Source organism: Delphinapterus leucas, chromosome 19, assembly GCF_059928025.1.
Source record: "Delphinapterus leucas isolate spDelLeu-1000000601 "Yukka" chromosome 19, BTC_Dleu_Yukka2, whole genome shotgun sequence".
Lineage (NCBI taxonomy): Eukaryota > Metazoa > Chordata > Mammalia > Artiodactyla > Monodontidae > Delphinapterus > Delphinapterus leucas.
In genome coordinates, this window is record NC_143147.1 from 64034463 (window position 1) to 64062311 (window position 27849).

Genomic DNA, 27849 nt, shown 5'->3' on the forward strand with positions numbered 1-27849 from the left:
CAGCTACAGTCACAGATATACACCCTGACACATGTACAAAAACATGGTTCGTGATGGCCAAGGATGGATGTATGGATTTTTGATCCTCTCTCTCTCACACACACACACACAAACACACACACACACACACACACACACACACACACACACACACACCTTCCAAGGTGACCCTAAGATGCTGAGTGGCCGGCTCTGGTCTTAGTGAAGATGACGCCGTGTCAACTTCATTTGTGACATGAATGGAAAGAGCCCCCAAAGCCCCAGAGCTCTTTCTCTGACATTTGTAGAGAATTTTATGCAGACCTTTCTCCTGACCCCATATCCTTTTGATCAGCAGACAGCCCATGAGTTTGATAATCTGACAAGTTTAGGACATGTCTGACCCTCTCACTGACCGATCCCACACTGTGAGGACAGCTCTGCCACTACGGAAGTGAAGAGCAGCGTAGCCAGTCGATATTCTGCAGGTGACTTTTTTATTGAAGTATAGTTGATGTACAATATAATATAAGTTACAAATGTACAATGTAGTGATTCACAAGTTTTAAAGGTTCTACTCCATTTACAGTTATTATAAAATAGTGGCTGTATTCCCTGCACTGCACTATATATCTTTGTAGCTTATTTATTTTACACATAGTAGTTTGGACTTCTTAATCCCCTGCCCCTTTCTTGCCCCTCCCGGCTTCCCCATTCCCCACTGGTAACAGCTACTTTGTTCTCTGTATCTGTGAGTCTCACTGGTGACTTTCACCTTGAATTCAGTGCATCGAGTGTTAGGTGATCAGAGACCCTTGTCAATCCAAGCTCCCTGCTCGTTCTTTATAACCGGTCATCCCTCCTCTTCACTTGCCTTCCAGATTCATGCACCTGCGCACACTAACTCATCGATGCCAACGTGGTGCTTTACTTACTGAACTGTTACATGTCTGGCTGGTACAGCCAGCATCCTTACAGTTTGTTTTCGTTATGTGGCTATTAAATACACGTTATTACAGCTTGCATTAGGCAGCTGAGGTCGACTGGGTCATTTCATCACTGAAATCAACCAACACGCGCTGTTGAGTTTTACTTGTAGAGGGCAACTAGCTATGCTCCCTCTTATAACTATTAAAATAAAGGTCGTGGTGCCTTATAGACTTCTTAACAATTACCAATAAAGAGAGAGGGAGGGAGGGAGGAAAGAAGGAAGGAGAGAAGGAAAGAAAGGAAGGAAGGAAGGAAGAGGGAGGGAGGGAGGGAGGGAGGAAAGAAGGAAGGAGAGAAGGAAAGAAAGGAAGGAAGGAAGGAAGAGGGAGGGAAGGAGGAATGTCGTTCACATATACGGAGAATATTTTTTGATTCAAGGCCTCTATTCGGTGCATCCCCATGACTCTCAACAATCCTGAAAGCGCCATCATGCCCTTTTTACGCTTTTCCCCCAGACACATGGGAACCCAGGGTTTGCCCTTGGCCTGGGTTTTAGGAAGTGTTGTGGGTTCATTTGCCCCAGGTGGCCCAGATTTGCAGCCCATAAGGAAAGGGGAAGAGTCCTGAGGGTCAAATTCAAAAGATCTGGGAAGAGCGTTACATCAAAGAATTGGCAACAGATAACTTGCAGACACCAAGAATTCAGGTCAAGGGCCCCTGGAAGGAATCTCAGAGGCAACAAACAGCGTGGACGGCAGGGGGCGCAGAGTGGAAAGGGCCTTTTAAGAAGAGCTTGGTTCTGAGTCTGGCGAGGTAGAAAACACGGAGGGGCCACTAGTGGTCGCTGGATGAGAAAACAGAGACTCAATGGCCTCAGATGACAGCCCCAGACCCTGGAGCTGGTAAGGGCAGAGGTGAGATTTAAGACCTGCTCTGTCTGACCCCAAATCCATTACATCAGCCACAGGTGGTATGACTGCCCTTCCCATTGACCTGCTGAAGTCGGGCTGGGAAAATCCAGGAATTGGAAAAAGGCAGTTGGGCACCAAACAAGTGAAGTCAAGGTTGAGGAGGAAGTTTTTCTTTCAGCACATTGACATCCAAGGGGTGGGAATTGCAACGGAGGAATTGAAAAGCTGAGCAGAGTTTTCCTGTCCTTTCCCCTGTTTTAGGCCCTTCCCCTTCTCAGCTGCATGGACCCGGAAAATACAGAATTCCTTCTGCATTGACAGACCAGCTGGAGCAACTGAAATGGGCTTGGGATCCAGGATGTGTGATTACAGACATGGCCACAAGGTGGAGACACATGGTTGTCAATCCCTATGTCTTGTTCCAAGGCTGAGCCTTATTGAGGGTTTACCCAACAGTGCATTAGCTGGGTAGTAAGGTTTAAAAACAAACATAGTTTTGTAGTCATTTTCTTAACCCTGAGTAAGGCAGCCCGGGGTCATTTTTCTAAAGGACTCGGGATAATTTAGAAATACCTTCCAATTCCTTAGACCAGTTGTGAATACATGATTAACCTAACATTATTTAATACTGCAAATATTTATCATGCTGGCACCCTGTGCAAACACAGTGCTGTATTTTGAGAGGGACTATGGACTGTAAAACAAAGGCAAGACACAACTGGGGGAGGGGCTTCCCTGGTGGTGCTGGTGGTCGCACTCCCAATGCAGGGGGCCTGCGTTCCATCCCTGGTTGGGAAACTAGATCCCACATGCCGCAATGAAGAGCCTGTGTGCTGCAACTAAGACCCGGCACAGCCGGAAAAAAAAAAAAAAAGACACAACTCAGGGAGGACTTTATCAGACGCCACTGGAAGACACACCAGGAGGGCATCTAAGTGTAGCAGGCTTAGTCCGATAGAGATAGTATAAGCAATCTATTCATAGATGACTCAGAAAAAAATTATGTTTAGATATAAACAGAATAACAGAACAAATGTGGCAAAATGTGTTTTTTAAAAAAGGTGAATCTGGATAAAGGATATATGGGAGTGCTTTCTACTGTTTTCAGAATTTTTCTGTAAATTTGAAATTGTTTTAAAATAATAAAAGGTTCTGGGTTTTTTCTTTTGTTTTTTGTGTGTTTTTTTGCCATACGCGGGCCTCTCACTGTTGTGGCCTCTCCCGTTGCGGAGCACAGGCTCTGGACGCGCAGGTTCAGCGGCCACCCATCTGAGTGGCTTTGGTTGTTTCAGGTAACCTCTCTGGCCTGTGTCTCTTCTTCTGTAAAACAAAGAATCCAATTTTTTTCACTGCTGTAGAGTGTTCCACTGTATGAATAAACCTCAGCTCACCCATTCCCCTAGAAAGAAAGAAAGAATGAAAGAAAGGAAAAGAAAGAAAGAAGGAAAGAAAGAAAAAGAAAGAAAGAAGGAAAGAAAGAAAAAGAAAGAAAGAAAGAAAAAGAAAGAAGAAGGAGAGAAGGAAGGAAGAAAAAAGAAAGAAAGAAAGAAGGAAAGAAAGAAAAAGAAAGAAAGAAGGAGAGAAGGAAGGAAGAAAAAAGAAAGAAAGAAAGAAAGAAGGAAAGAAAGAAAAAGAAAGAAAGAAGGAAAGAAGGAAGGCAGAAAAAAAGAAAGAGAAAGAAAGAAGGAAAGAAAGAAAAAGAAAGAAGGAAAGAAGGAAGGAAGAAAAAAGAAGAAAGAAAGAAGGAAAGAAAGAAAAAGAAAGAAAGAAGGAAAGAAGGAAGGAAGAAAAAAAGAAAGGAAGAAAGAAAGAAGGAAAGAAAGAAAAAGAAAGAAGGAAAGAAGGAAGGAAGAAAAAAGAAGAAAGAAAGAAAGAACAAAGGAAGAAAAAGAAAGAAAGAAGGAAAGAAGGAAGGAAGAAAAAAAGAAAGAAAGAAAGAAAGAAGGAAAGAAAGAAAAAGAAAGAAAGAAGGAAAGAAGGAAAGAGAAGGAAAAAAGAAAGAAAGAAAGAAAGAAAGAAGGAAAGAAGGAAGGAAGAAAAAAGAAAGAAAGAAAGAAAGAAGGAAAGAAAGAAAGAATGAAGGAAGGAAGGAAGAAAAGAAAGAAAGATGGAGGGAGGGAGGAAGGAAGGAAGCAAGTGAAATTGATTTTAGTAGTATATTTTATTTACAATATATCCAAAATATTATCATTTCAATATGTAATCATTGTGTTCAATTATTGATGAGATATTCTAAATCCTCTTATTTTCATTGTCTTCTTGGACTCAGCCCATCTTATTTGAGAGCTAGCACAGTTCAAGAGCTACTACCCACCTGTGTCCCATGGCTGCCTCAGTGTGAACAGCAGAAGCGCTGGTTCTCTGGGCAGCTCCAAGCTGGGGTCCAGCCCCAGCCCCCATCCAGGCTACTCTTTTCTGGTCTGAGGCTGGAAAGCTTTCTCTCGCTCCTCACTTGTCCCTCAAATCTATGGTCAGTGCACATTTCTTCCTCTTCCAACAAAGCCTTTACAGTTTTGGAACTACAAAGACAAGCGACCTTTATCCTCTGCTTTCTGCGGTGCCCGGGCTTCCCTGAACGGTGAGGGCAGTAAACCCAGTGGACTGAATGGATTAGAAGGAACTACAAAACTGAATCAAAACTATTTTCGTACAGCAAAGTATTTTTTTCCTTTAATTTTGTTTTCTGTGTTGTGGGGTGCAGGGGATGGGGAGAGCAGTGGGCAGCTCCCTAGTAGAAAAAGGATTTCCCCCAAAACTCTTCCAATTCCGCCAGGAGGCGAAAATTCAGGGTCAACAGATTCCTCTTTTCAGGTCAAGGCTCCAATCTTTCAGCCTCTTCAGCTGCTTGCTTGAATGTAAGAAGGATGAGCAGAGGCCAGTTTAGGGAATGATGGTTTGGCTTGGAGGACCAGGGAGGGAAAGGTGCCGGGGGACAGGCTGTAAACTCCCTGTGGGCAGGGGTAGTATTTTATATCAGCTGCATTTATTATTACTGTGTTATGTGATTTAAGTACCCTGCTATATCATTTTATCCTCATCGCAAACATACAAAGATTTATAGTGTTATTTCCCCCATTTTACAGATAAGAAAACTGAAGGTCAGACACATGTATGTCATATATCATGTATCAAACCATATATACTATATATCTATATATATCATATACATCATAGATAAATAGATGATAGATATATAGATAGGTAGGTAGCTAGAGATATATGCTGTATAGATATATGCTATATGATTAAAAGGGAATAAACATAAGAAATATTAACATTATCTCTGGATGACTAGGGACAAGAATAAGGGCACTGATTTTCACTGTACATTCTCCTATAAATTTTGAGTTTTCAATTGGGTAATACGATGCCTAATTTTTAATAAATACAACTTAAAATATGAAATCCAGTCGAAGGTAAGTTGAGGCATCTCCCGACAAATCACCCTAGAGCAGGTATTTGTTCAGGGAAGAGTCACCAGGTTGCTGCTCTTCCTGACGCAGTTACGATACACTTCCCCCGGGAGCCCTGGAGGAAAGCTATAAGAGAACTTGAAAAAATATCTGGCTTGCAAAGATTGCCTTTCCCAATGTCCTTCGGTGTGCAGAGCTTCCTGAAAGGAAGTTGGGCAAATCTGTGTAGATTAAGGCAACCAGACTTCTGCGAAAAGAAGATGGAGAGCCAGCCCCACTTTCTCTGGTAGACCTCCTCTGGAGAACTGGGATGGTCTCAACTGAGACCCACTGTCAGGAAGTGATATTAAGGACTCCCAAGGGGTAGCAACCATGCTGGGCAGTCTACACTGGGAAACATCCCTACACCACACCTTAGAGATTCATGGGACAGGGGTTGGGGACAGTATGCAGCTATAACAGAAATACCATCTTGACCTGGCCCCCACTGCCATGCCAACCAGTTTCATGGTTGTGGTTGTTACAGCAGCTAGCATCAATTCCCCTGACTGATACCCTAGATATTCGCATTTTACAGAGGATTTCTTTCTAATTGGTGAAAATTCAGACTAAATAAATATCTTAAAATTCACTCCATTTGAGAGGACAGAGTCCTGCAAAGAACCTCTTAGGTCTTAGAGTCTATCTTCTACCATGTCCTTCTATGTTTTAAACCACCCTGCAGAGGTCACTGTCTGATTGGAAATGGGATACCTCTAAGGGCCGCTTTCGGTCAAGCTTGGAATGTGACTGGACCGAATTCAGTTCGTGTCAACAAATGTTTTTGAGCACTTACTCTGCACAGGTATATGACTAAGCCCCTGTCCACATTATGGGGCCCCTCAACACTCTTCACATCCACCTTTCAAATCCTCATTGCCAGGAGTCCATGTTGCACGGCATCAGGGGACACCACTCAACACCGTGTTGTATGTGAAGGGTTCCACCTACCGTCGTGTCGTGGTCAGGCTTCACAGATGCATGAGGCCACCTGGCTATTCCTCTGGCTGTTTTCATTTTGTAATTTAATATTGCTCCCACTAGACAGCAAGCTCTCTGAAAACAGGTATGGTGTATCTTTTTTTTTTAATTTATTTATTTATTTTTATGGTGTATCTTTTTCTCTACTGTATTTGCTGCTAGAGTTTCACTGCTGCATTTAATAGTACCTTTGAGTGTTCAAATAATTTTTGTTGAACCAATGACTAGGTAGATGGATGAGTGAATGAGCAAACGAATGAATACAGACTTGATTAGAACATACTGGGGGAACTCCAAACAGATGTCTCCTCCATCTGGGTGGATGGTGACGTTTTAACAAACATCCCTGACAAAATAGGAAAAGATTCTGGGTTAGAGCTCTGCCTCAGTTTGGAATGTAGTTTCCTGTAAATCGCAGAAACTCCAACAAACAGTCACCTAAAGACGTTCAGGTTTATTTGTCTCATACAACACAAACGTGGACAGGTAGTAAGATCAAGAAGATACAACAATTATACATAATTATGGACCTAACAACAGACCATCAAAATACGTGAAGCAAAAGCAGACAGAATTGAAGGAAGACATAGACAGTTCTACAATAGTAGTTGGAGACTTCATTACCCGACTCTCAATAATGGATAGAACGACCAGACAGAAGATAAGTAAGAAAACAGAGAACTTAACACAATAAATCAACCAGATCTAACAGGTACATACAGAACACTCTACCCAAAAACAATATACTTATTCTTCTCAAGTGCACATGGGACATTTTCCGGGATAGACCATATATGAGGCCACAAACTTACTCTTAATAGGTTTAAAAAGATAGATACACAAAGTTTCTTCTCTGACCACAATAGGATGAAATTAGAAATAAATAACAAATGTTAAACTGGATTCTCTTCATTGTTTTTTAACTGCATTTTATTCATATTGAGACAGGAGAGGAGCCACATCTGATGGTTGGCCCAATTCATACTGCAAGGGCATTACTTAATGCTCAAAAAAATTTTTTTTCTTATAAGAGATTACACAGTATTATAAGACAGAATTCAAAAAACTAATTGACACTGACACATAACCAATTTATGTTTATTTATCTTTCAATAAACACTTGAAAAGGGAAAAAAAGTAAAACTGGAAAATTTGCAAACTTGTGGAAGCTAAACAGCACACTCTTACACAGCCAATGGATCAAAGAAGAAATCATAGATGGAATTAGAAAACACTTAAAGATAAATGAAAACATAAACACAACCTACCAAAACTTATGGGGCACAACAAAAGCAGTGCTAAGTGGGAAATTTAAATGCTTACATTAACGGGGGGGGGGGGTGGCAAAGATCTCAAATAAAAAACCTAACTTTACAACTTTAGGAACTGGAAAAAGAAGGATAAACCCAAAACTAGCAGAAGGATGGAAATAATAAATATTAGAGCAGAGCTAAACAAAATAGAGAATAGAGGAAAAGAGAGAAAATCAACGAAACCAAAAGTTTGTTCTTTGAAAGATCAACAAAATCAACAAAACTTTCCCTAGATGGACTAAGAAAAACAGAAGACTGAAATTACCAAAATTCGAAAGGAAAGTGGGGACATCTCTACCAATTCCACAGAAACAAAAACGTTTATGAGAGTACTACAAACAACTGTACACCAACAAACTGGATAGCCTAGATAAAATGGGCACATTTCTAGAACTTACCAAGATTGAATCAAGAAGAAATAGAGGGCTTCCCTGGTGGCACAGTGGTTGAGAGCCCGCCTGCCGATGCAGGGGACACGGGTTCGTGCCCCGGTCTGGGAGGATCCCATATGCCGCAGAGCGGCTGGGCCCGTGAGCCATGGCCGCTGAGCCTGCGCGTCCGGAGCCTGTGCTCCGCAACGGGAGAGGCCACAACAGTGAGAGGCCCGCATACCGCAAAAAAAAAGAAGAAATAGAAAGCCTGAACAGACTAATAACAAAATAAGGAGACTAAATCAGTAATCAAAGACCTCCCCACAAAGAAAAGCCCAGAACCAGATGGATTCCCAGGTGAATTCCACCAAACATTTAAAGAAGCGCTAATACCAGTGCTTCTTAAACTCTTCCAAAAAAATAGAAAAAAAAGGAACTCTTCCAGAATCACCATATGAGGCCAGTATCACTCTGATATCAAAGCCAGACACTATAAGAAAAGAAAACTAAAGACCAATTTCCCTTATGAACACTGATGCAAAAATCCTCAACAAAATACTAACAAACAGAATTCAGCAAAATACTGAAAGAATTATACACCATGACCAAGTGAGATTTATTCCTGGAATGCAAGGACGATTCAACATAAAAATTGATCAACATAGTACACTATATTAACACAGTGAAGGGAAAGGCCCATGTGATCATTTCAATTGATGCAGAAAAAGCATTTAGCAAAATTCAACATCCTTTTATGATAAAGACACTCAACAAACTAGGAATAGAAGGAAACTACTTCAATGTTATAAAAGCCATATATAGAAAACCCACAGTGGACAGCATACTCAACTGTGAAAGAATGACGGCTTTTCCTCTAAGATTAAGAAGAAGCTAAGGATGCCCACTTGGCTTCTTCTATACAACATGGTGCTGGAAATCCCAGCCAGAGCAATTATGCAAGAAAAATAAATAGAAGGCATCCAAATTGGGAAGAAAGAAGTAAAATTATCTGTTTGCTGATGATATGATCGTATATGTAGAAAACCCAAAAAGATTCCACAAAAAAAAAAACCCTGTTAGAATGAATAAATGAATTTGGCAAAGTAGCAGGGTACAAAATCAACACACAAAAATCAGTTGCATTTCTGTACATTATCAGTTAACAATCTGAAAGGGAAATTATGAAAACAATTCCATTGACAATAGCATCAAAAAGAACAAAATACTTGGGAATTAGCTTAAGCGAGGAGGTGAAAGACTTGTACAATGAAAACTACAAAACGTTGCTGAAAGAAATTAAAGAAGACGTAAATAAATGAAAACACATCCCATGTTCATGGATTGGAAGCCTTGATGTTGTTAAGATAAAAATACTACCTAAAGTGATCTATAGAGTCAATGCAATTCCTATCGAAATTCCAATGACATTTTTTGCAGAAATAGAAAAACCCATCCAAAAATTCATATGGAATCTCATGGGACCTCCAATAACCAATACAATCTTGAAAACGAAGAACAACATTAAAAGACTCACACTTCCTGGTTTCAAACTCACTGTAAAGCCACAGTAATTAAAAGAGAGTGATCCTGGGGACCTCCCTGGTGGTGCAGTGGGTAAGAATCCGCCTGCCAATGCAGGCAACACGGGTTCGAGCCCTGGTCTGGGAAGATCCCACATGCCGCGGAGCAACTAAGCCCGTGTGCCACAACTACTGAGCCTGTGCTCTAGGGCCCGCGAGCCACAACTACTGAAGCCCGTGTACCTAGAGCCCGTGCTCCACAACAAAAGAAGCCACTGCAATGGGAAGCCCACGCACCGCAGCAAAGAGTAGCCCCCACTCGCTGTAACTAGAGAAAGCCTGTGCACAGCAACGAAGACCCAATGCAGCCAAAAATAAATAAATAAACAAATAGATTTTCAAAAAGAGAGAGTGATCCTGGCATAAAGTCAAACACATAGACCAATGGAATAAAATAGAGTCCAGAAATAAACCCTCACATATATAGTCAAATGATTTTTGACTTGGGGGTCAAGACCATTCAATGGAGAAAGGACAGTCTTTTCAACAAATGGTGTTGGAAAAACTGGATATCTACATGCAAAAGAATTAAGTTGGGGCTTGCCTGGTGGCGCAGTGGTTGAGAGTCCACCTGCTGATGCAGGGGACGCGGGTTCGTGCCCCGGTCTGGGAAGATCCCACATGCTGTTAGGCCCGTGAGCCATGGTCGCTGAGCCTGAGCATCCCGAGTCTGTGCTCCGCAACGGGAGAGGCCACAGCAGTGAGAGGCCCACATACAGCAAAAAAAAAAAAAAAAAAGAATTAAGTTGGTCCCTTACGTAACAGCATATACAAAATTAACTCAAAATGATCAAAGACCTCAATGTCAGACCTAAAACCATTAAACTCTTAGGAGAAAATATGTGACAAAGTCTTCACAGCCTTGGCTATGGCAATGATTTCTTGAATATGACCCAAAAAGCACAGGCAACAAAAGAAAAAATGGACAAATTGGACTTCATGAAAATTTTAAAGTTTTGTGCTCTAAAGACACTATCAACAGAGTAAAAAGGCAACCCACAGAATGAGAGAAAATATTTGCAAATCATGTATCTGACAAGGATTAACATCCAGGATACACAGACAACTAAAACTCAACAACTACCAAAAAATCAATTTGAAAATGGGCAAAAGGCTTGAATAGACATTTCTTCGAAGAAGATATACAAATGGCCAATAAGCACATGAAAAGTGCTCAACATCATTAATCACTTGGGAAATGCAGATCAAAATTGCAATGAGATACCACCTCACCTCCATTAGGGTAGCTACTATTAAAAAACAAACAGACAAAAAGCAGGAATAAAAACCAAGTGTTGAAAAGGATGTGGAGAAATTGGAAACCTTTGTGCACCGTTGGTGAGAATGTAAAACGGTACATCTATGGCAGATAAGACTGTTGCAGTTCCTCAGAAATTAAAAATAGATTCTCCTATGATTTAGCAATTTCACTTCTGGGTATATACCCAAAAGAATGGAAAGCAGGGTCTCGAAGAGATACTCGTACACCGTGTTCATAACAGCATTTTTCACGAGAGCTAAAACATAGAAGCACCCCTAGTATCTACTGACAGATGAATGGATAAGCATGATGTGATATGTACATAAATGGAATATTATTCAGCCTTCAAAAGAAAGGATTTTTCTTTTAATTTTTTCTTCTCTCTTAAGATACTTTAAGCTTTATTAATATCTCTCATATTAACAGTAAACCTAAGAGTCCAGAGAAACGTGCCGCTAGTTCGGGAGCCATGGGCAAGACTCTCTTCTCTCTGGGTCTTAGTCTCCTTGTCTGTAAGATGAGGGGGACCCAGCCTGCAGTGCCTTTATATGCTTCTGGCTCTGCATCTGTTCTCCCCACTCCCCAGCAATCCCAGACATTTCCATGGGGCTGTGATTTACAAAGCTATTCGAAGGTACCACCCTACATGAGCCACATCTTTTCCTGGAGTCACATGGGGCTGACCTCCTGCCGTCCACACACAGAGCTAAGACAGGAAAGATGCATCGAGAGCCAGTAGGATGGAAGGTTTCCCACAGGTCCATCCAGAGCCCCATTCCTGGTCATCCTCAATGAAGCCAGCCTGGCTGATGGCACAAGAGGGACAGTCCTGGGGAGCCCAGCTGCCTTGTCGGTCACCATCAAGGGGAGCAGGTGGAGGCAGACGTGGGTGGGGGCTGAGCCCCGGGCCTCCTGTGACCCACACAGCCCTCCAGTTGGCAAGGCTGGAGACACAAGCTTATGTCTTCTTAACCACGCTGTACACTGGCTCCTGCGTCTGGGGCTTCTGGGAGGGAATTCTGTCCGTCTTAGAATCCTGGCTTCGGGAATCAAATACCACTGAGGTGTAGTGAAGGTTTTCACTGGGGAGGCCCTGCAGAGACAGAGACCAGAGGCTCAGGAGAGGCAGGGGAAGCAGGAACCCCCAGCTTAGGGCCTTAGAGAGGTTCCACTGGGGGACGGTGGCTCCACCCTCCCCCACTGTCCTGGCCTCTTTCTCTTGCAAGGGCTGGTCTCCAAGATCCTGTCCACCCACCTACTCCACCCGACCTGGTCAAGACACAGCACAAAGTCCCAGGCCTCAGAGCCGGGGGATTCCCTGGGGTCTACTTTGAGGTCATTAGTCACCAAGTTAGAAAGACAAGGATGTTGTTAGTCTCAGGGCCACGTGTCTGATGCTTAAATCTCCCCCTCATCTTCTCTAACAACTGATCCCTCAGCCTCTGCCTAAACTGTTCCACTAATGGGAGGCTTACGACCCTGGGCCGGGTGGGGTTGGGAGGCAGCCTCTTCCATTATTCTACTTTACAATGGCTGTGGGTTGACCCACAGGGGGTCATTGATAAAAACCTGAAAAGCAGGGTTCATACCAAAGAGATCATAGGACCAAAGCAGTGAGAAATCGCAGTCTTTGACATTGGGTGTATGGTACATGGTCGGTGCCTGACGAATGCTGTACTTTATTGAGTACTGATTATCACCGGCCATTTCAAGAGCTCCTTCATCTCCCACCCCACCCCCCACCCCCAGCTACAAGGACAACAACCTTTGGCAAAATCTACACCTGCCCCGTTTTCTACGTGTCCTTGTCCTAGAGAAACAGTGTTGATCCCCTCACTCCCCTCTCTGCCTGCTGCCACCCCACTAGGTGATGTCTCTGTCATAGCCCGGGGTCCCTGTGACAGGAGCTGGGCCCTTGCACTCACCAAGTTGCTGTATTCCACCTCCTCCTGTGTGGGTCGAACGGGCTGTTCCAGAAGGGGCCACATCTGCAGCTCTAGATTCTCATAGCAGGGTTCACTCTGCTCAGTAGCCTAGGGTGGGCAGGAGGTGTGAGGGTTTGGTGGGTGTCCACAGAGCCCCTCCGTGGTCCAGCCCAGAGTGCCCTCTGTCCTTCCTTCTCTGCAAGCATCTCCCCTTTCCCTCTCTGCTCTGAGCGTCCCAGTCTTCCCACTCGGCCTCCCCCTTCCCACACGCTGGTCCTCTCAGGGGAGAATTTGAATGGTCAGGTCAACAGCTGGGCTGGGAGGACCCTCCCTCACTCCACTTTCCCCTGGGGTGGGAAGAGACTGGCTAGAGTTCATGATGACCCAATGACCAGATCTCCCAGGCGTTGTTCTTCCCGTTCGGGGTGAGCACCTCGCTCCATCCATGTGTGATCCACACAGACCTCCACTGGCTGATGGGACAGTTCAGGCCCCCAACATCCTCTGTGCTCCCCGCAGCTACCCAGACACTCCTTCTGCAGTAGCCTTTCTTACCTGACTGGGTTTCTGGGGAGGCTCTGGATTCTCACCAGCTAAAGAGACAAGAGAAGAGAAAGGAGGTCGAATCCCAGCGCAAGGCAGGGATGGGGATCCCTACGGTCCAACCGGAGGAAGGCCTTTCCCTAGAGACTTCAGCCCTGGGGACCTATTGCTTCAGGGCGGTAGCATGGTAGGAACTCAAGGGTTTGTTGAATGGGTGAATTAGTCAATGAGGACATGAATGAATAAACAAATGAGCAGGAAGGATCCAGCTTGGGGAGAGGGGCCAAACAAAGGTAGTTCTCCAAACAGTCACTCATAAAAATGTTCCCCAGGGACTTCCCCTGCGGTCCCCTGGTTAGGACTCCACGCTTCCAATGCAGGTGGCATGGGTTCGATCCCCGGTTAGGGAACTAAGATCCCGCACGCTGCGTAGCATGGCCAAAAACAAACAAAAAAAAGTTCCCAGGTAGGAGAGACAAGAAAGGAAGGACACTCATTTAAAAGGAAGTGTCTGTATGATGAAAAAGTTCTAGAAGTCTCTTTTGCAACCATGTAAATATACATAACACTGCTGAACTGTATATGCAGAGATGGTTAAGATGGCAAATTTTATGGCAGGGGCTTCCCTGGTGGCGCAGGGGTTAAGAATCCGCCTGCCAATGCAGGGGACTGGGTTCGAGCCCTGGTCCGGGAAGATCCCACATACCGCGGAGCAACTAAGCCCGAGCGCCACAACTACTGAGCCTGTGTGCCTAGAGTCCGTGAGCCACAACTAATGAAGCCTGCACACGTAGAGCCCGTGCTCCGCAGCAAGAGAAGCCACCGCAGTGAGAAGCTGGCGCACCGCAAAGAAGAGTAGCCCCAGTTCACCGCAACGAGAGAAAGCCCGCACGCAGCAACAAATACCCAACTCAGCCAAAAAAAAAAAAAAAAAAATTTATGGTACGTATTTTTTTACCGCAATTAAAAAAAATGCAGATCTGCAGGCCCCACTGCTGATGTACTAAATTATCAACGGTGAGGATGAAGTCCAGCTATCTGTGTTTTAACAAAGCCCTAAATTTGTTTAAATAAAATAATAAAATAAAAGGCAGCGTCCTTGGGCTTCCCTGGTGGCGCAGAGATTGAGAGTCCGCCTGCCGATGTAGGGGATGCGGGTTCATGCCCCGGTCCTGGAAGATCCCACATGCCGCGGAGCGGCTGGGCCCGTGAGCCATGGCTGCTGAGCCTGCGCGTCCGGAGCCTGTGCTCCACAACGGAAAAAGGCAGTGTTCTTGTGGAGACCTAGAGCCACATCAAACTATACAAAGTCACAAGGGTCATCTGCTCTGACCCCTGGCCTGGGCGTCCACCCCTCCCAGACACGAGGCCCTGTCAGCTCTGAGGGATCGCAGCTCAGGTCACACAACCTTTTGTTTCTGGCTCCTGCAGCGTGGCTCTGCAGGTGTCCTGCCTCCGAGCAAAACTCTGTGCACCCCTGGCCCTTTCAACCTGGAGCCCCAGGAGCCGATGGGGACAGGTGATGCACACACAGCCAGAATGTCCTATAGGTCTAGGTGCACCGCCAGGCAACTCCAGAGCCCAGTCCACTAAACGCTGCGGGGAGACACTGTCCAGCCTCAGGGAGGGAGCCCCAAAGTCAAAGGTGAGATACCCACCTTCAGGAGACACAAGGGCACGTATGACAGAAGTGTTCGCTAAGCCCCATCAGTTGATTCAGCAGAACATGCAACCAGGGGCTCTGAGATATGAACACATTTTGTTCCGAATGCTGCAGGCGGGTGCCCTACTACCCTCCGTCCCTTCAGCTAAGATGGGTGATTTGATGATAAGGAGGAAGGGGGCTGGTGAGGAAGGGATGGGAGTCCATTCCTGGGGAGGGAAGTTGGCATTGAAAGAGTTGGGTGGCAGCCAGCTGGACGGGAAGCACCCTGAAGGTGGAGCCAGTCTACCCTGGTCATGACAGTGTCCCCAAGAGCCCGGTACAGGCCCTTGTGCACAATAGGTGCTCAGGACAGCTTTGCTGTGTGAGTGAATGAATGAATGAACAAGAGTGGGCTGAGGGGAAAAACCATGAGTGGGTGGTAGGGCAGGCATCAGGCTGAGGCGGGAGGGGCAAGGACACTGGGTAAACAACCCCAGATGCAGCCAGGAGACAGGAGCTGAGACGCAAAGCAGGGGAGGGACAGTCAGGCTACATGAAGAGAAAACCTTTCTCCTGTTAAACAAAGATCACGTAACAAGGTGTGATCCACCCGCACAAGTCAACTCTGAGTCAGGGATTTTCGGAAGAACATTGTTAGCAGGGAAAATCATACAATACGTTAAGGTTTAAAAGTGGAATTACAGTATGATGCAAACATTTTAAGAAGTCAGATGTGCAAAAGGGACTGCAAGGATGTGACTCAAATGCCCGTGATTGGTTTTCTCTAGGTGGTGCGAGCTTCCGTTTTTATTTACTAGGGTGAATTTATTTCCTGCTTTGTGCTTTACTTACTTTTCCAATTTTCTACAGTGATCACGCATCCCTTTTTTAAGCGGGGGGGCGGGGCGGTGCTTTTTAGGTGAAAGGGCACCGTGGAGATGGCTGGGACCCACAGATCTGAGGCAATCCAGGCTGGGAAAATCCCCATGTGGTAAGCAGTATGGGTTGAAGTTTAGGGGGAGGGTTCCCAAAAATGATATGCGAGCAGCAGATGGGGAAGAGGAAGTGGTTTTCTTTCCATCCACCAAGGATACATATGCTGAGGCTGATTTCTCTCCTAAAGGCCTGAGCTATGCTGGGGGGAGAGGCTGAACCCCACGGGGATGCTGGAGGTGAGAGAGTAATGCAGGGTCCCCTCTACCCGGCCCCCAGAAAGTACCAACTCCCAGTTAGCACTGCAGCTATGGAGCAGAGCAAGCTTGAAAGGCTCAGCATTGGTAACTACGCACGAACATCCCCCCAGAACCCTGTGCGCATGGAATCAAGAACCGTCAGCACAGTAAGAAAACTTAAGGCTCACGTTCCATCTCGGGCAGAAACCGACTGTCCTCCAGGTGACAGCTGGGCCTCCAGCCAGCAACAGGACCACAGCTTCACTGGTTCCTCTGTTCTTCTGTTTATTTAAATTTGCTCAACTGTTTATTGAGCACCTACTTACTGAGCACTGGACAGGATGCTGGGTGCACCCTACGTTCTCTCTTTTAATCTGAGCTCAGAGAAGAGTGACTGGACCACAAGATGCCTGGAGCTTCCTGGGGTGCCCAACGTGACGATATTAAATAATACATTCATTCAACAAATACTGTACTTTCTCGAGTCAGGGTCCCTGATCTTAAGGAGTCGCACGGGCTGGTGGACAGGCAGGCATGGAAGCAGGTGTGACAACCTGGTGTGAAAAGGGCTATCGTGGTGGAAGAACCGAGGTCCACCCGGAAAGGGCCCCTAAGCTGCTCTTGGGGGGCCAAGAAAAGTCCCAGAGGAAAGGAAATCTGAGAGCAGTGCTTAGGGCCCAGCAGGAGTGAGCCACAGAGAGGCAGGGGGGCACCCCAGGCGCCCAGAGCAAACGCAGAAGAAGTTGGGAAACAGCTGCCTTCCAGCTGTTCCAGAGTGTAAGGATGGGCAGGTTGCAGAGGGCCTTCAGTGTCCTGTGGGGACCTGGACTTTGGAGAGTGTGGGAGGTCACAGAAGGGTTTAGACAGAAGAGGGACACTGCTTCACAAGCACCCACCCCAGGCCCCGCTGTGGGAAACGCCTCTTTTCGGGGAGCCATCTCCCACAGCCTGGATCTGCCATGCCAGCACACCGCCTCTGGGGTCTGCCCTCTAGGGTCACCCAGGATATGTGGTGTCAGGGGATGCATCTGAAGACCATTCTGGGAACCAGGACACAGAGCCTCAGAGACCAGAGGCTGTGGGCGGGGCCTGCCTACCCCGGGGCGGCAGGTGTAAGGAACTCACTCACATTTGATCCGTCTCTGAACCATTCTCCAGGCCAGCAGTGAGATGCCCCCCAACAGAAGCAGCAGAAGTGCTAACAAGGCCAGCAGCACTTGGAGCCTGAGGGGAGAGAGGGTGAGGTGGGGCATCACGCCTTCCCTCTCTTGTTCAATAGATAGATAAGGTCCCATTGAAAAAATGTAGATGGTATAAGGTCTCCTTTCTACACATCCCCCATCTACCTAAATCCCCCCCCCACACACACGGTATACCTAAGAACCTTCCAGAGGCTCTTTATTCAGATACAAGAAAATACGAATGTACATTATTTTTACATATGTCCTTTTTTCACACAAAAGAGGCAGGGTATAAACACCAGTTTTTGTTTTTTTTTTGCGGTGCGTGGGCCTTTCACTGTTGTGGCCTCTCCCGTTGCGGAGCACAGGCTCCGGACGCGCAGGCCCAGCGGCCATGGCTCACGGGCCCAGCCGCTCCGCGGCATGTGGGATCTTCCCGGACCGGGGCACGAACCCGTGTCCCCTGCATCGGCAGGCGGACTCTCAACCACTGCGCCACCAGGGAAGCCCTAAACACTAGTTTTTTTACTTAACAATGCATCTTGGAGAGCTTTCCATGTCTGTACATGAAGAAGTCCTTCAGGGTGTTTTTTTTTTTTTTACAGCTGCATAGTATTCCATTGCATGGACGGACCATAAATTATTTAACTCTTCCCTCTCTATGGGCATTTCTCCCAGTCTATTGCAATTACAAACATGGCTGCAAAAACTCACCTTGTAACTATACCATTTCACACTTGGCCAAGCAGCAGCTGAGTTCCTGGGACGCTGACATAACTTGGGGTTTCTGGTCCCTCACTTGCTCAGGCCCCTTCTTTAATGCCTCGTTTGCATCCATAATGTTCTAGTCTTTTTCTTAAAGATGCACTTCCCCGCCCCCTGTAAATTGCATAGGCTTCAGCCATACAAAACCCAGCTCTGTCCCCCAGGTGTGCATCTGCAGAGCCAGGTGGCATATTTGGGGGCTGAATTTCACCTTGCCTGTTATTAGGATTGTCACTTGGGTTGTCAGGAAACCAGTGGAGGGGCCTTGGGGGTGTCATGTAATAAAGAACCTGACTGGCCTTTGCCCCTGGCTCCTGGAAGGAAGACTCTAAATCCTTGGGATTTTCCTAGTAATAGGAGTACGTTTGTTATTCACGAGCCCCTTAGATCTGCCTGAGTTCTTGCTGAGAGATGGCATGACCCAGGATGGAAGCTGGTCACCACGTAATCAGAGATTTGGGGCTCTGAGCCAGCCTGACCTTCAGGGAGGTGAAGGGGGGCTGGGGATTGAGGTCAGTCATGTGGAAAATGATTCAATCAGTCAGGCCTGTGTCATGAAACCCAAATAAAAACGATGAACACTAAGGCTTGGAGGAACTTCCTGGCTGGTGAACACATCAATGTCCTGGGAGGGTGATGCCCCCTGACTCCACTGGGAAAGGGCACGGAAACTCTGCATTCAGGATCCTCCCAGACCTCGCCCTGGGTGTCCCTCCATTGGCTGGTCCTGACATTTATCCTTTATGATAAAACCGTAAGTACAGCACTTCCCATGGGAACCCCCAAATTTGTATCCAATTGATCAGAAATGTGATGACCTGGGGAATCCCCAAAGTGCTCTGGCATTTCTGAAGTCAGGCCGTCTTATGGCAGTGAGCCCTAGGAGTCTCATGGGACGCTGGGGTCTGTGCTAATTCCAGGTGGTCAGTGCCGGAATCACCTTGCAGGGCACCAGGTGGTGTCAGAATAGAGAGTCTGTGAACCCCAGAAATGGTTTCTGACAGTATGTATTTTCTGGGGAGAGAATCTATAAATGTTGTCAGATTCTCCTGGGGTTTTTGGCCTCCCCCCCCGCCAAAAAAAGGATCGAGAATCACGAATTTAGAAGAAAGAAACTAAGACTTTGGAATCTCACAAACTTGGCTTGGGAGCCTAGCCTGCCTCTGTGGCTGCGTGACCCAGCCAATCACTTAACCTCTCAGAGCCTTGGTTTACTGGTCTGTAAAATGAGGGTAATAATGGTAAAGGTTGTGAGTAACAAGTGCGAACATTCACGTGAGGCATTTAGTACGAGCCTGGTAGGATATCATCAGCTCTCATTAAATTTACTTTCCGGGCTTCCCTGGTGGCGCAGTGGTTGAGAGTCTGCCTGCCGATGCAGGGGACACGGGTTCATGCCCCGGTCCGGGAAGATCCCACATGCCACGGAGCGGCTGGGCCCGTAAGCCATGGCCACTGAGCCTGCGTATCCGGAGCCTGTGCTCCGCAACGGGAGAGGCCACAACAATGAGAGGCCCGCGTACCGCAAAAAAAAAAAAAAAAAAAAATTTACTTTCCCTCCAGCCACCCCCCAGCTTCTGCCCGGCCTGAGCCCTCTCTCAGAGCCCAAGGCAGGTTCACCCTGACCCCTACAACCCAAGCTAGGAGATGCAGACCGGCTTCCAGCCTGGATGCAAAGAGACCCAGAGGTCCCCAGCCAAAGGGATGGGGCTCCCGGCCCCAAATGGACAAGAGGAAGCCCACCTCCAAGACATGGGGACTCAGGTGCCTTACCCCCACCCCTGCATGGCTTCCTCCTCGTTGCTGGCGCTGTAGGTGGGATGCGCCATGGCCAGGGCGGTGAATGACATTGTTGAAATACTGATTGTGATTGTCGAGGTCTCGGCCACAGCAGTAGGGTGGGTTGGCACTGGTGCTGGTGCAGAAACACAAATCAGACCCAGGGAATGCTCTCTGACTCTCCCACCACTCGCCAATACCTTCTTTGTTTGATTTCACACGAAATGCTCACTCAGGAAGAGGGCAGGATGGAGGACCCTGCAGCCAAAGTCTCCCCAGGACCCTCCCGGGGCTGAGTGAGCATTTCCTACCAGGACGCAGGTCCCCAACAGCCCCGGTTCCATCCCGCTGATGAGGTCAGAGTCCTCTGGAGGGCCCACAGTCACTCCCACTCCCAGGCTCGTTCTCCCCCCACCCCAAGTCACAGCCACACGCTGCCTGCCAGAGACGGCTGTCTGGACTGCAGATCTTGTTAGCACCCCCACTGCACTGGGCACCCGGCCACCACCCCCTCTCCACTCAGCTCCCACCCCCAGCACGCCCTCCTCTCTCCTTTGCACGCTCACTCTCTCAGCCTCCCCTTTCCCTGACAGGCACCTTCCCATCGCTCAAGACTGAGGAGAGGTGCCAGCGCCCTGACTCTCTCCCTCTCTCTCTCTCTCTCTCTCTTTCTCTCTCTCTCTCTCTTTCTCTCTCTCTCTCTCTCTCTCTCTCTCTCACACACACACACACACACACACACACAGTTTGGTCTCTGATCAGATTTCTACCTTGGCTAATCCAACCTGACACTCTTCAGGTAACTTTAGGTAACTCTTCAGGTAACCCTGTTGCTGGTACAGGGGGAAGGGGTGTGCACGGCTCACCTGGGGACACAGACACCACAACCTGGACGGTGGGGTCAAGTGAAAATGGTACCGTGATCCCACACTCGTACGTTCCTGCTTGGTCCTCCCTGAGGCTCTCCAAGGTCACTGTGAAGGTGAGGTTTGCAGGATGGTCCCTGATGGACACGTGGCCCCGCATTACTTCTCTCTCTGGCTCTTTGGTCTCCACAGTCTTCCACGGTAACAAACATGGGGCTTTGCACCAGTATTTGCTGTTGTCTTTGTATTTCTCCGCGTACCGACACTCCACGCTCAGGGATCCCCCCACAACGCCTGTCACTCTGCTGGGGCCCCTCAGGGACAAACAGCCTGGAAAACACAACCGAGTCTGGCTGTTCACTAGGTGGGCTTGGGTCAGGGGCGCGCTGGGGTCACCCCCCAGTGTTCCCCCATCTCATGCCAACCACCTCCCATCAGCCAGAGAGTCCTTCCCCGTCCACGCTGTCACCCCTAAGATTTGATCACAGCAGCTCCTTTCCTCTGCCCTTCCCACCCCTCACCAACCAGACACCTCCCACTTCCGAACTTATCTGGACAATAAGAGCTCGCCTCCAAGCACCCGGCTTTTCCTGAGGGACAGCATCTCGCCCTGAGGCCTGAGCAGCTCAGTAACCTGAAGAAGCCCTCACAGCAATCTGTTCCCACCGAGGGAATATGCACCAAGGCCAAGAAAGGGCTGCCAAATAGTGCACAAAAGAAGACTGGATACACTTGGTAAACTTTGTGGATTAAAAAAAACACCGGGCTTCCCTGGTGGCGCAGTGGTTGAGAGTCCGCCTGACGATGCGGGGGACGCGGGTTCGTGCCCCGGTCCGGGAAGATCCCACATGCCGCGAGGCGGCTGCGCCCGTGAGCCATGGCCGCTGAGCCTGCGCGTCCGGAGCCTGTGCTCCGCAGCGGTAGAGGCCACAACGGTGAGAGGCCCGCGTACCGCAAAAAAAAAAAACAATCCTTCACACACACAGAAAGTTTACTGATGAAAGCCATCATTTCATCCTGGGTCTTACTTCCGTTTGCGCAGCTCCTGTAGACTTAATTTTCAAGGGAAGCTAGTGTTTGTTTGTTCTTTTTTTTGGAACCTCATGTTTTGTTTCTAAGATTTTATGTCTGCCATTTTCCCAGGGAGTCCTCAGCTAAGGGGAGTTGGGGGACGAAGACGATGCATGTGACGTTAATGCTAGCCACCAAGCCGAGGACACGCCCCCCTCCCTGATGCTTTTGGGTACCACTCCTCACACCCCTGTAATTCTGTGATCAGGCCCCCAGAGTGGTGGGGGAGGGGTGGCTTGCTCTCTTTCGCTAGAGTTAGAACTCTTTAATTTCACTTGCTTTTTCAGGTTCTTAAATCACGTGAAGACGCTGGAATGTAAACTCCAGGGACCTCCTTCTTATATCTTCAATGTCTACAAGTGCCCGACACATAGTAGGCCCTCAACAAACACTTGGGTGTGAGCACATCTCCCACCCCATGCAGCTCTCAGTCCACAGGTGTCCAAAGCTGACTGCAAACTCCCATCCTCCTACTCCCGGGTGCCCATCAGGACGTCCTCTCCTGGCCTGGGTGGCAGATGTCCTTCAGAGAAACCTTTCCTAGCCCCGTCACAGGTGTGACGTTTCCTGAGATGCTCTGCAGCCATGGCCATGGTGAAGTGGAAAGGGCAGCAGAAGAATCTGGGTTTTGTCGGTACTATGACATATCTGCTGTGTGTTCTGGTGGCAAGTAACTTAACCTCTCTGAGCTTCAGATGCCTAATCTGCTATGTGGTGATGATCGGTAAGCCTCACATGACATTTGGGGGTGTTGAATGAGATAATGGGTGTAAAATGCCTGGCAAATAATATTAGGTTGAACCATACGAAATTGCTGACATGCTACTATTTTTGATGAAGAAAAAAGGAATTTCAGAAAATTCAATCTAATAAAAATAGATAATTCTCTGTCCAGCTGAATGAAGACACGAAAAGATAAAATAATCACAGAGACAGAGAAAATTAAAAGAATCAGAGACGGTCCTTTGCAGAAATTCTCTACAGATAAATGTGTAAATCTGGATGAATGTGTGATTTTCTAGAGAAACAAAAATCAGTAAAATTGACACATACCAAGTGCTTAATAGATAATGTCTATCCCAGACCTTCCTTCACGTAAGATGCTGCCCCTGGCCCCCACATCCAGACTCGATTCCCTGCCTCTCCTTCACTGTGAATTGTCACCTTTCTCTGCCTGGCTCTCAGCTCCCCTCCCTGGTCTGGGTCACCCCATCAACCCCACCCACAGTACCCAACCATCTGTCTCCATGGTCTACCTTCCCTTTGCTCTACCTCTCCGTCTCTCTTTGTTTCTCTCCCTGTGTCTCTGTCTCTCTGTTTGTCCTTCTCTCTCTCCATCTGTCTCCCTCACTGTCTCTTTTTTTCTGTCTCTGTCTGTTTCTCTGTCTCTCTGTGGGTCTCTGTCCCTGTCTCTCATTATCTCTCTCTCCCTGTCTGTCTGTCCCTCTCTGTCTATCTGTCTGTCTCTATCTCTTCTAACAGGATGCTCCTTTTTGTCCTAATGTTTTACTTTAGAAGCACAAAGTCTCATCCCATTAAATCCCAGATAAACGAGTGAATCATCCAGCGCAAGAAGTCAAGAGAGGAACGCATGCATATGCACCCAACCCAGGAGAAAAGAGTAAAGCCAGAGCAGAAGTTAGTAAATTAGGAAAAGAAAAACCATGGAACTAGTACATACACTGAAAAGCTGATTTTTCTTTTGGGAGAAACAAACAACAAAATAGACATTCTTGTGAGTAGCTAGATCAAGAAAAAAAGGAGAAGACACGCATACACAATTAAAAAGAAAATAGCCCGGGGTAATTTGCAAGTCTCTACAAAAACACTTGTAAACTTGGGCAAAACTGGTGATTTTCTAGGAAAGTATAAATCACCAGTATTAGCCCAGAAAAGATTTTTTTTAATGTAGACCAATACTGGTAAGTGTTATCAAGGGGTCCTTTCCCAATGATAACTATGTGAGGTGATGTAATTATTTCACAGTGTATACGGGTATCAAAACATCACCGTGATTATACACCATAAATATACACAAGCTTTATTTGTTAATTATACCTCAGTAAAGCTGGGGGGAAAGAAAAAAAAAAGAAGTTCCTTTTTCTTTCCTTTCCAAAACAAGAGGAGCGAAACCCAGACAGTTCCACAAGTTAGTTCTCTCAAAACCTTCAAGGACCAAACAATCCCAATTTTATTTAAACATTTGCAGAGGATAAAGAAACAGGGAAACCTCCCTAATTCTTATCATGAAGTCCGTATAATACATCAAGACTAAAATCCAGCCAAATATCTTAATATAATTCGCCGCTTGAATAGTTCAAAGGAGAAAAAATCACAGGCATACTTAGACAATATTGCAGGTTTGGTTCCAGACCACCGTAGTAAAGCGAATATCACAATAAAGCAAGTCACGTGAAGTTTTTGGTTTACAAAAGTTATGTTTACACTATACTATGGTCTAGTAAGTGTGCAATAATATTATGTCTTAAAAAAAAACAATGTACAGGGCTTCCCTGGTGGCACAGTGGTTGAGAGTCCGTCTCCCGATGCAGGGGACGCGGGTTCATGTCCCGGTCTGGGAAGATCCCACATGCCACGGAGCGGCTGGGCCCGTGAGCCATGGCCGCTGAGCCTGCACGTCCGGAGCCTGTGCTCCGCAACGGGAGAGGCCACAACAGTGAGAGGCCCGCGTACCGCAAAAAAAAAAAAAAAAAAAAAAAACAATGTACATACCTTAATTAAGAAATACTTCGCTAAAAAATGCTACCCATTATCTGAGCCTTCAGTGACTTGTCATCTTTTTTGCTGGTGGAGGGTTTGAAATATTGCAAGAATTACCAAAATGTGACAGAGACACGTAGTGGGCAAAAGCTGTTGGAAAAATGGAGCCAATAGACTTGCTTGATGCAGGTTTTGCCACAAACATTCAATTTGTAAAATTAATACAAATAAACACACCAGAACAAACCAAAAGACCCCCCGCAGTATCAATGGAGCGCGATAAGGCGTGGCCTGTCATCATCTCTATAGATAACGAAAAGGTGAACGACACCTGATGCTGCTGTTTTTAAGAACACAGGGGATGCCTTCTTTACACTTAACAGAAACTCTGGACACCGGCCCAGTCAGGGACAAGGCAGGCATGACTGCTGTCGCCTCTCTCCTGGGCATCATTCTGGCCAAACCAGCCCGTGATCAATGAGAGAGGAAACCAGAGAAACAGCGAACCCTCCATGCAGGCAGATCCCGTGAACACCCTAGAGGGTCAGTAGAAGAATGAGTGGTGGGACTTCCCTGGTGGGGAAGTTAAGACTCCCCACTCCCAATGCAGAGGGCCCAGGTTTGATCCCTGATCAGGGAACTAGATCCCACATGTATGTTGCAACTAAGAGTTTGCGTGTCGCAACTAAGAGTTTGCGTGCCGCAACTAAGGAGCCGGTGACCGCAACTAAGGAGTCCACCGGCCGCAACTAAGACACAGCACAACCAAATAAATAAATATTTTAAAAAAATGAGTGGTGAGAGGATGACCAGTTTCAAAATTAATACACAAAAACTCACAGCTTTCCTATCGACAACTAGTTGGCAAATAGAATTGAAGAAAACATCAATTTATAAGCAAAATGACCCCCAAATTAAAAATGCCGGGAATAAACCTAGCAAGACTGCAGGAGCAATCTGAGGAGAGCCCTGAAAGCTCCTGGAGGCTTAGGAGAGAAATAAGTGCAAGGACACCCTCTTCTGCCCGGAGCAAGCCTCCCCCTTCTGTCCCACAGCTGCTCTGCCCCACTCTCCCCATGGGATGGAAGTCCCATCTCCCTTCCTTGGAGACCACTGGCCCCCTAGTCCTCAGGCCTCTGCCCCTCGAGCCGCCCTGGACAGTCATTCACCTCCATGACCCTGAGACAAAGGCCTGCCCCTGCCCGGTCCCCAAACTTCCTCCACCCCCTGGGACCCGTGAACCACAGGGCGCCTCCTGACAATAAACACGTCCCTGGGTGCGCTTGGTGGTCACTCTGCCACTCACTCTGGTGTGTAATAATTCACCCCCAAACCTTCTGCAAAGCCCCTCCTCTGGGCCCACATCTTTGTCCCACTGTGGCTCATCTAAGGCCAGATGGATGCAGAAGGGGAGACAGACCCTCAGCCCTACCCCTCCGAGGATGTGTGTCTTATGCGGTGGACAGAGGGCATCCCATCCTGAGTCTCCTGACATCTCCCCTGCAGCTCTTGCGTTCGCACCCTCCCTCCGCCCCTGCCCCCCACCCCCCCACCGCAGCCCCTCACCTGGGACCCAGAGAAGCAGCAGAGCCAGGGGCAGCCATGTGGCCTGGTACCACCAGGCCATCTCTCCAGCACAGATGTCGCGTGCAACAGCGCCAGGCCACAGCTGGCCCCAAGGCTTCAGTCCCCCCCTCGAGGAGGAGTGTCAGGCCTCCAGGCTCCCACTTCTGCTTTTCTTCGTGTTTCGCTGCTTCCTCGTTCAGCTTCTTTTCAGTTCTGTTTCTGGAGCTGCTGAAAAGATGGAGGTCTTCGCTGAGGGAGAAAGGCGACCACCGGGGCCTGAGACGCCCCGGCCGTGTTACAGGTTCTGTACGTATTTCCAGTAAAGAGACCCTTCCCAGTCCCACAGCTCACCTCCTCTTCCCTCCCGCCCCCCCAAACCACAGTGTCAAGGTCCCTCCTAATCCAGCCAGTAACTCCCTCAGTTTCCCCGTAGTCGCGGTGGTCAGGGTGAGCGCCCTGGGGGAGGAGCAAGGGCCCTGGACAGCACCCACAGAGAGACTGCCCTGGGGACCAGCACTTCCAGGAACACCCCCGGCTCAAGGCCTGGACCTCCAAGTTGGCACGATGACCCCAGAGTCCCTGAATGATTGCTCGTCTTGGACACATGTCCTCCACTTGGCCTGAAGGTCCTCGGGCTGTGACCTTCCTTCCCATGCAGTTCCCACTGGACCCAGCTCAGGGCTGAGTACAGAGCAGGTCTCAGCAAGCCTGCAGGGACCCCTCCTTTGGGGATCTCAGACTCTAAATATACACACACATATTCCTCGTGACAAGTGCCCCCAGCTCGCACAGAATGGCCACAGGAGCATAGGAAACTAGTCCTAACGTGTGAGGAGGGCTAATGTGTCACCTGAGGGCTTGCAGACAGCAACTCCGAATGCCGCCATCCGGAGTCCCTAGAATGCCCTTCCCTTCCTGCTCTGGCTCTAAAGTTTCCAGAAATGTATACCCTTCAGTTCAACCACCAAAAGTCATTGCCAAGGTCAAGGGGCAGATGCACCGGACTGAGAAGAAGCAGGAAGCTAGGCTGTGGCTTGTCCACGTACCGCTGGCGTGACCTTGACCAAAACCTGTGACTCCTGTAAAATGTTAATAATAATAGCTAGGGGCTTCCCTGGTGGCGCATGCCGATGCAGGGACACGGGTTCGAGCCCTGGTCCGGGAAGATCCCACATGCCGCGGAGCAGCTAAGCCCGTTCGCCACAACTACTGAGCCTGCGCTCTAGAGCCTGTGAGCCACAACTACTGAGCCCGTGCGCCACAACTACTGAAGCCCATGCGCCTAGAGCCCATGCTCCGCAACAAGAGAAGCCACCGCAATGAGAAGCCTGTGCACTGCAACAAAGAGTAGCCCCCGCTCGCTGCAGCTAGAGAAAGCCTGCGCGCAGCAATGAAGACCCAGTGCAGCCAAAAATAAATAAATGAAATAAATAAATTTATTTTTAAAAATAATAATAATAGCTAATTTGACGGAGTAAATAGTATCATAATTATAAAAATACCTGAATATGGGGTAATGGTATCCTCAAACCAGTTTTTTTCCCGACGGAATAAGTCTGTCCTCCAATGAAAGGCGATAGGAAAATAGGATTTGTTAGGGAGACATATGCTTTACAAATAGTCTACGGGATGCACTTGTCTTTAGAAAGAAAAGATAGAGAAACACTTGAACTACGGCAAAGAGGAAAGGGCCAGAGGAATTGATCCCCGCCACAGCCTCCTGGTCGCCCTAACCTGTCCACGAGCCCTCAGCAAGAAATAGAATGATGCAAATTTACCGCATGACATCAGAAAATTAAGGAAGTGGCACTTGCCTCACTGCTCCCTGGTGACCATT

The 27849-nt window shown here is 47.5% G+C and overlaps 1 protein-coding gene across 5 annotated transcripts; it reads right to left on the bottom strand.

The window, feature by feature from the left end:
* Positions 1 to 459: 459 nt before the first annotated feature.
* LOC111182867 (CMRF35-like molecule 8) lies at positions 460 to 27684 on the bottom strand. 5 transcript variants are annotated; one of them, XM_022589715.3, is made up of 9 exons: positions 27515 to 27683; positions 26013 to 26237; positions 20655 to 20984; positions 19783 to 19924; positions 17193 to 17287; positions 13259 to 13296; positions 12704 to 12811; positions 6537 to 6599; positions 460 to 3140 (listed from the first exon to the last, which is right to left on the bottom strand). In XM_022589715.3, the coding sequence occupies exons 2-9, from the start codon at positions 26071 to 26073 to the stop codon at positions 3075 to 3077; spliced, it is 903 nt and encodes a 300-aa protein (XP_022445423.1). In that variant the 5' UTR covers positions 26074 to 26237; positions 27515 to 27683; the 3' UTR covers positions 460 to 3074. The 5 variants fall into 5 exon arrangements, with proteins under 5 accessions (XP_022445423.1, XP_022445424.1, XP_022445418.1 ...); XM_022589716.3 differs by lacking the exon at positions 6537 to 6599 and having other exon boundaries at positions 27515 to 27680; XM_022589710.3 differs by lacking the exon at positions 460 to 3140 and having other exon boundaries at positions 3816 to 6599; positions 27515 to 27684.
* Between the last annotated feature and the right edge of the window lie 165 nt (positions 27685 to 27849).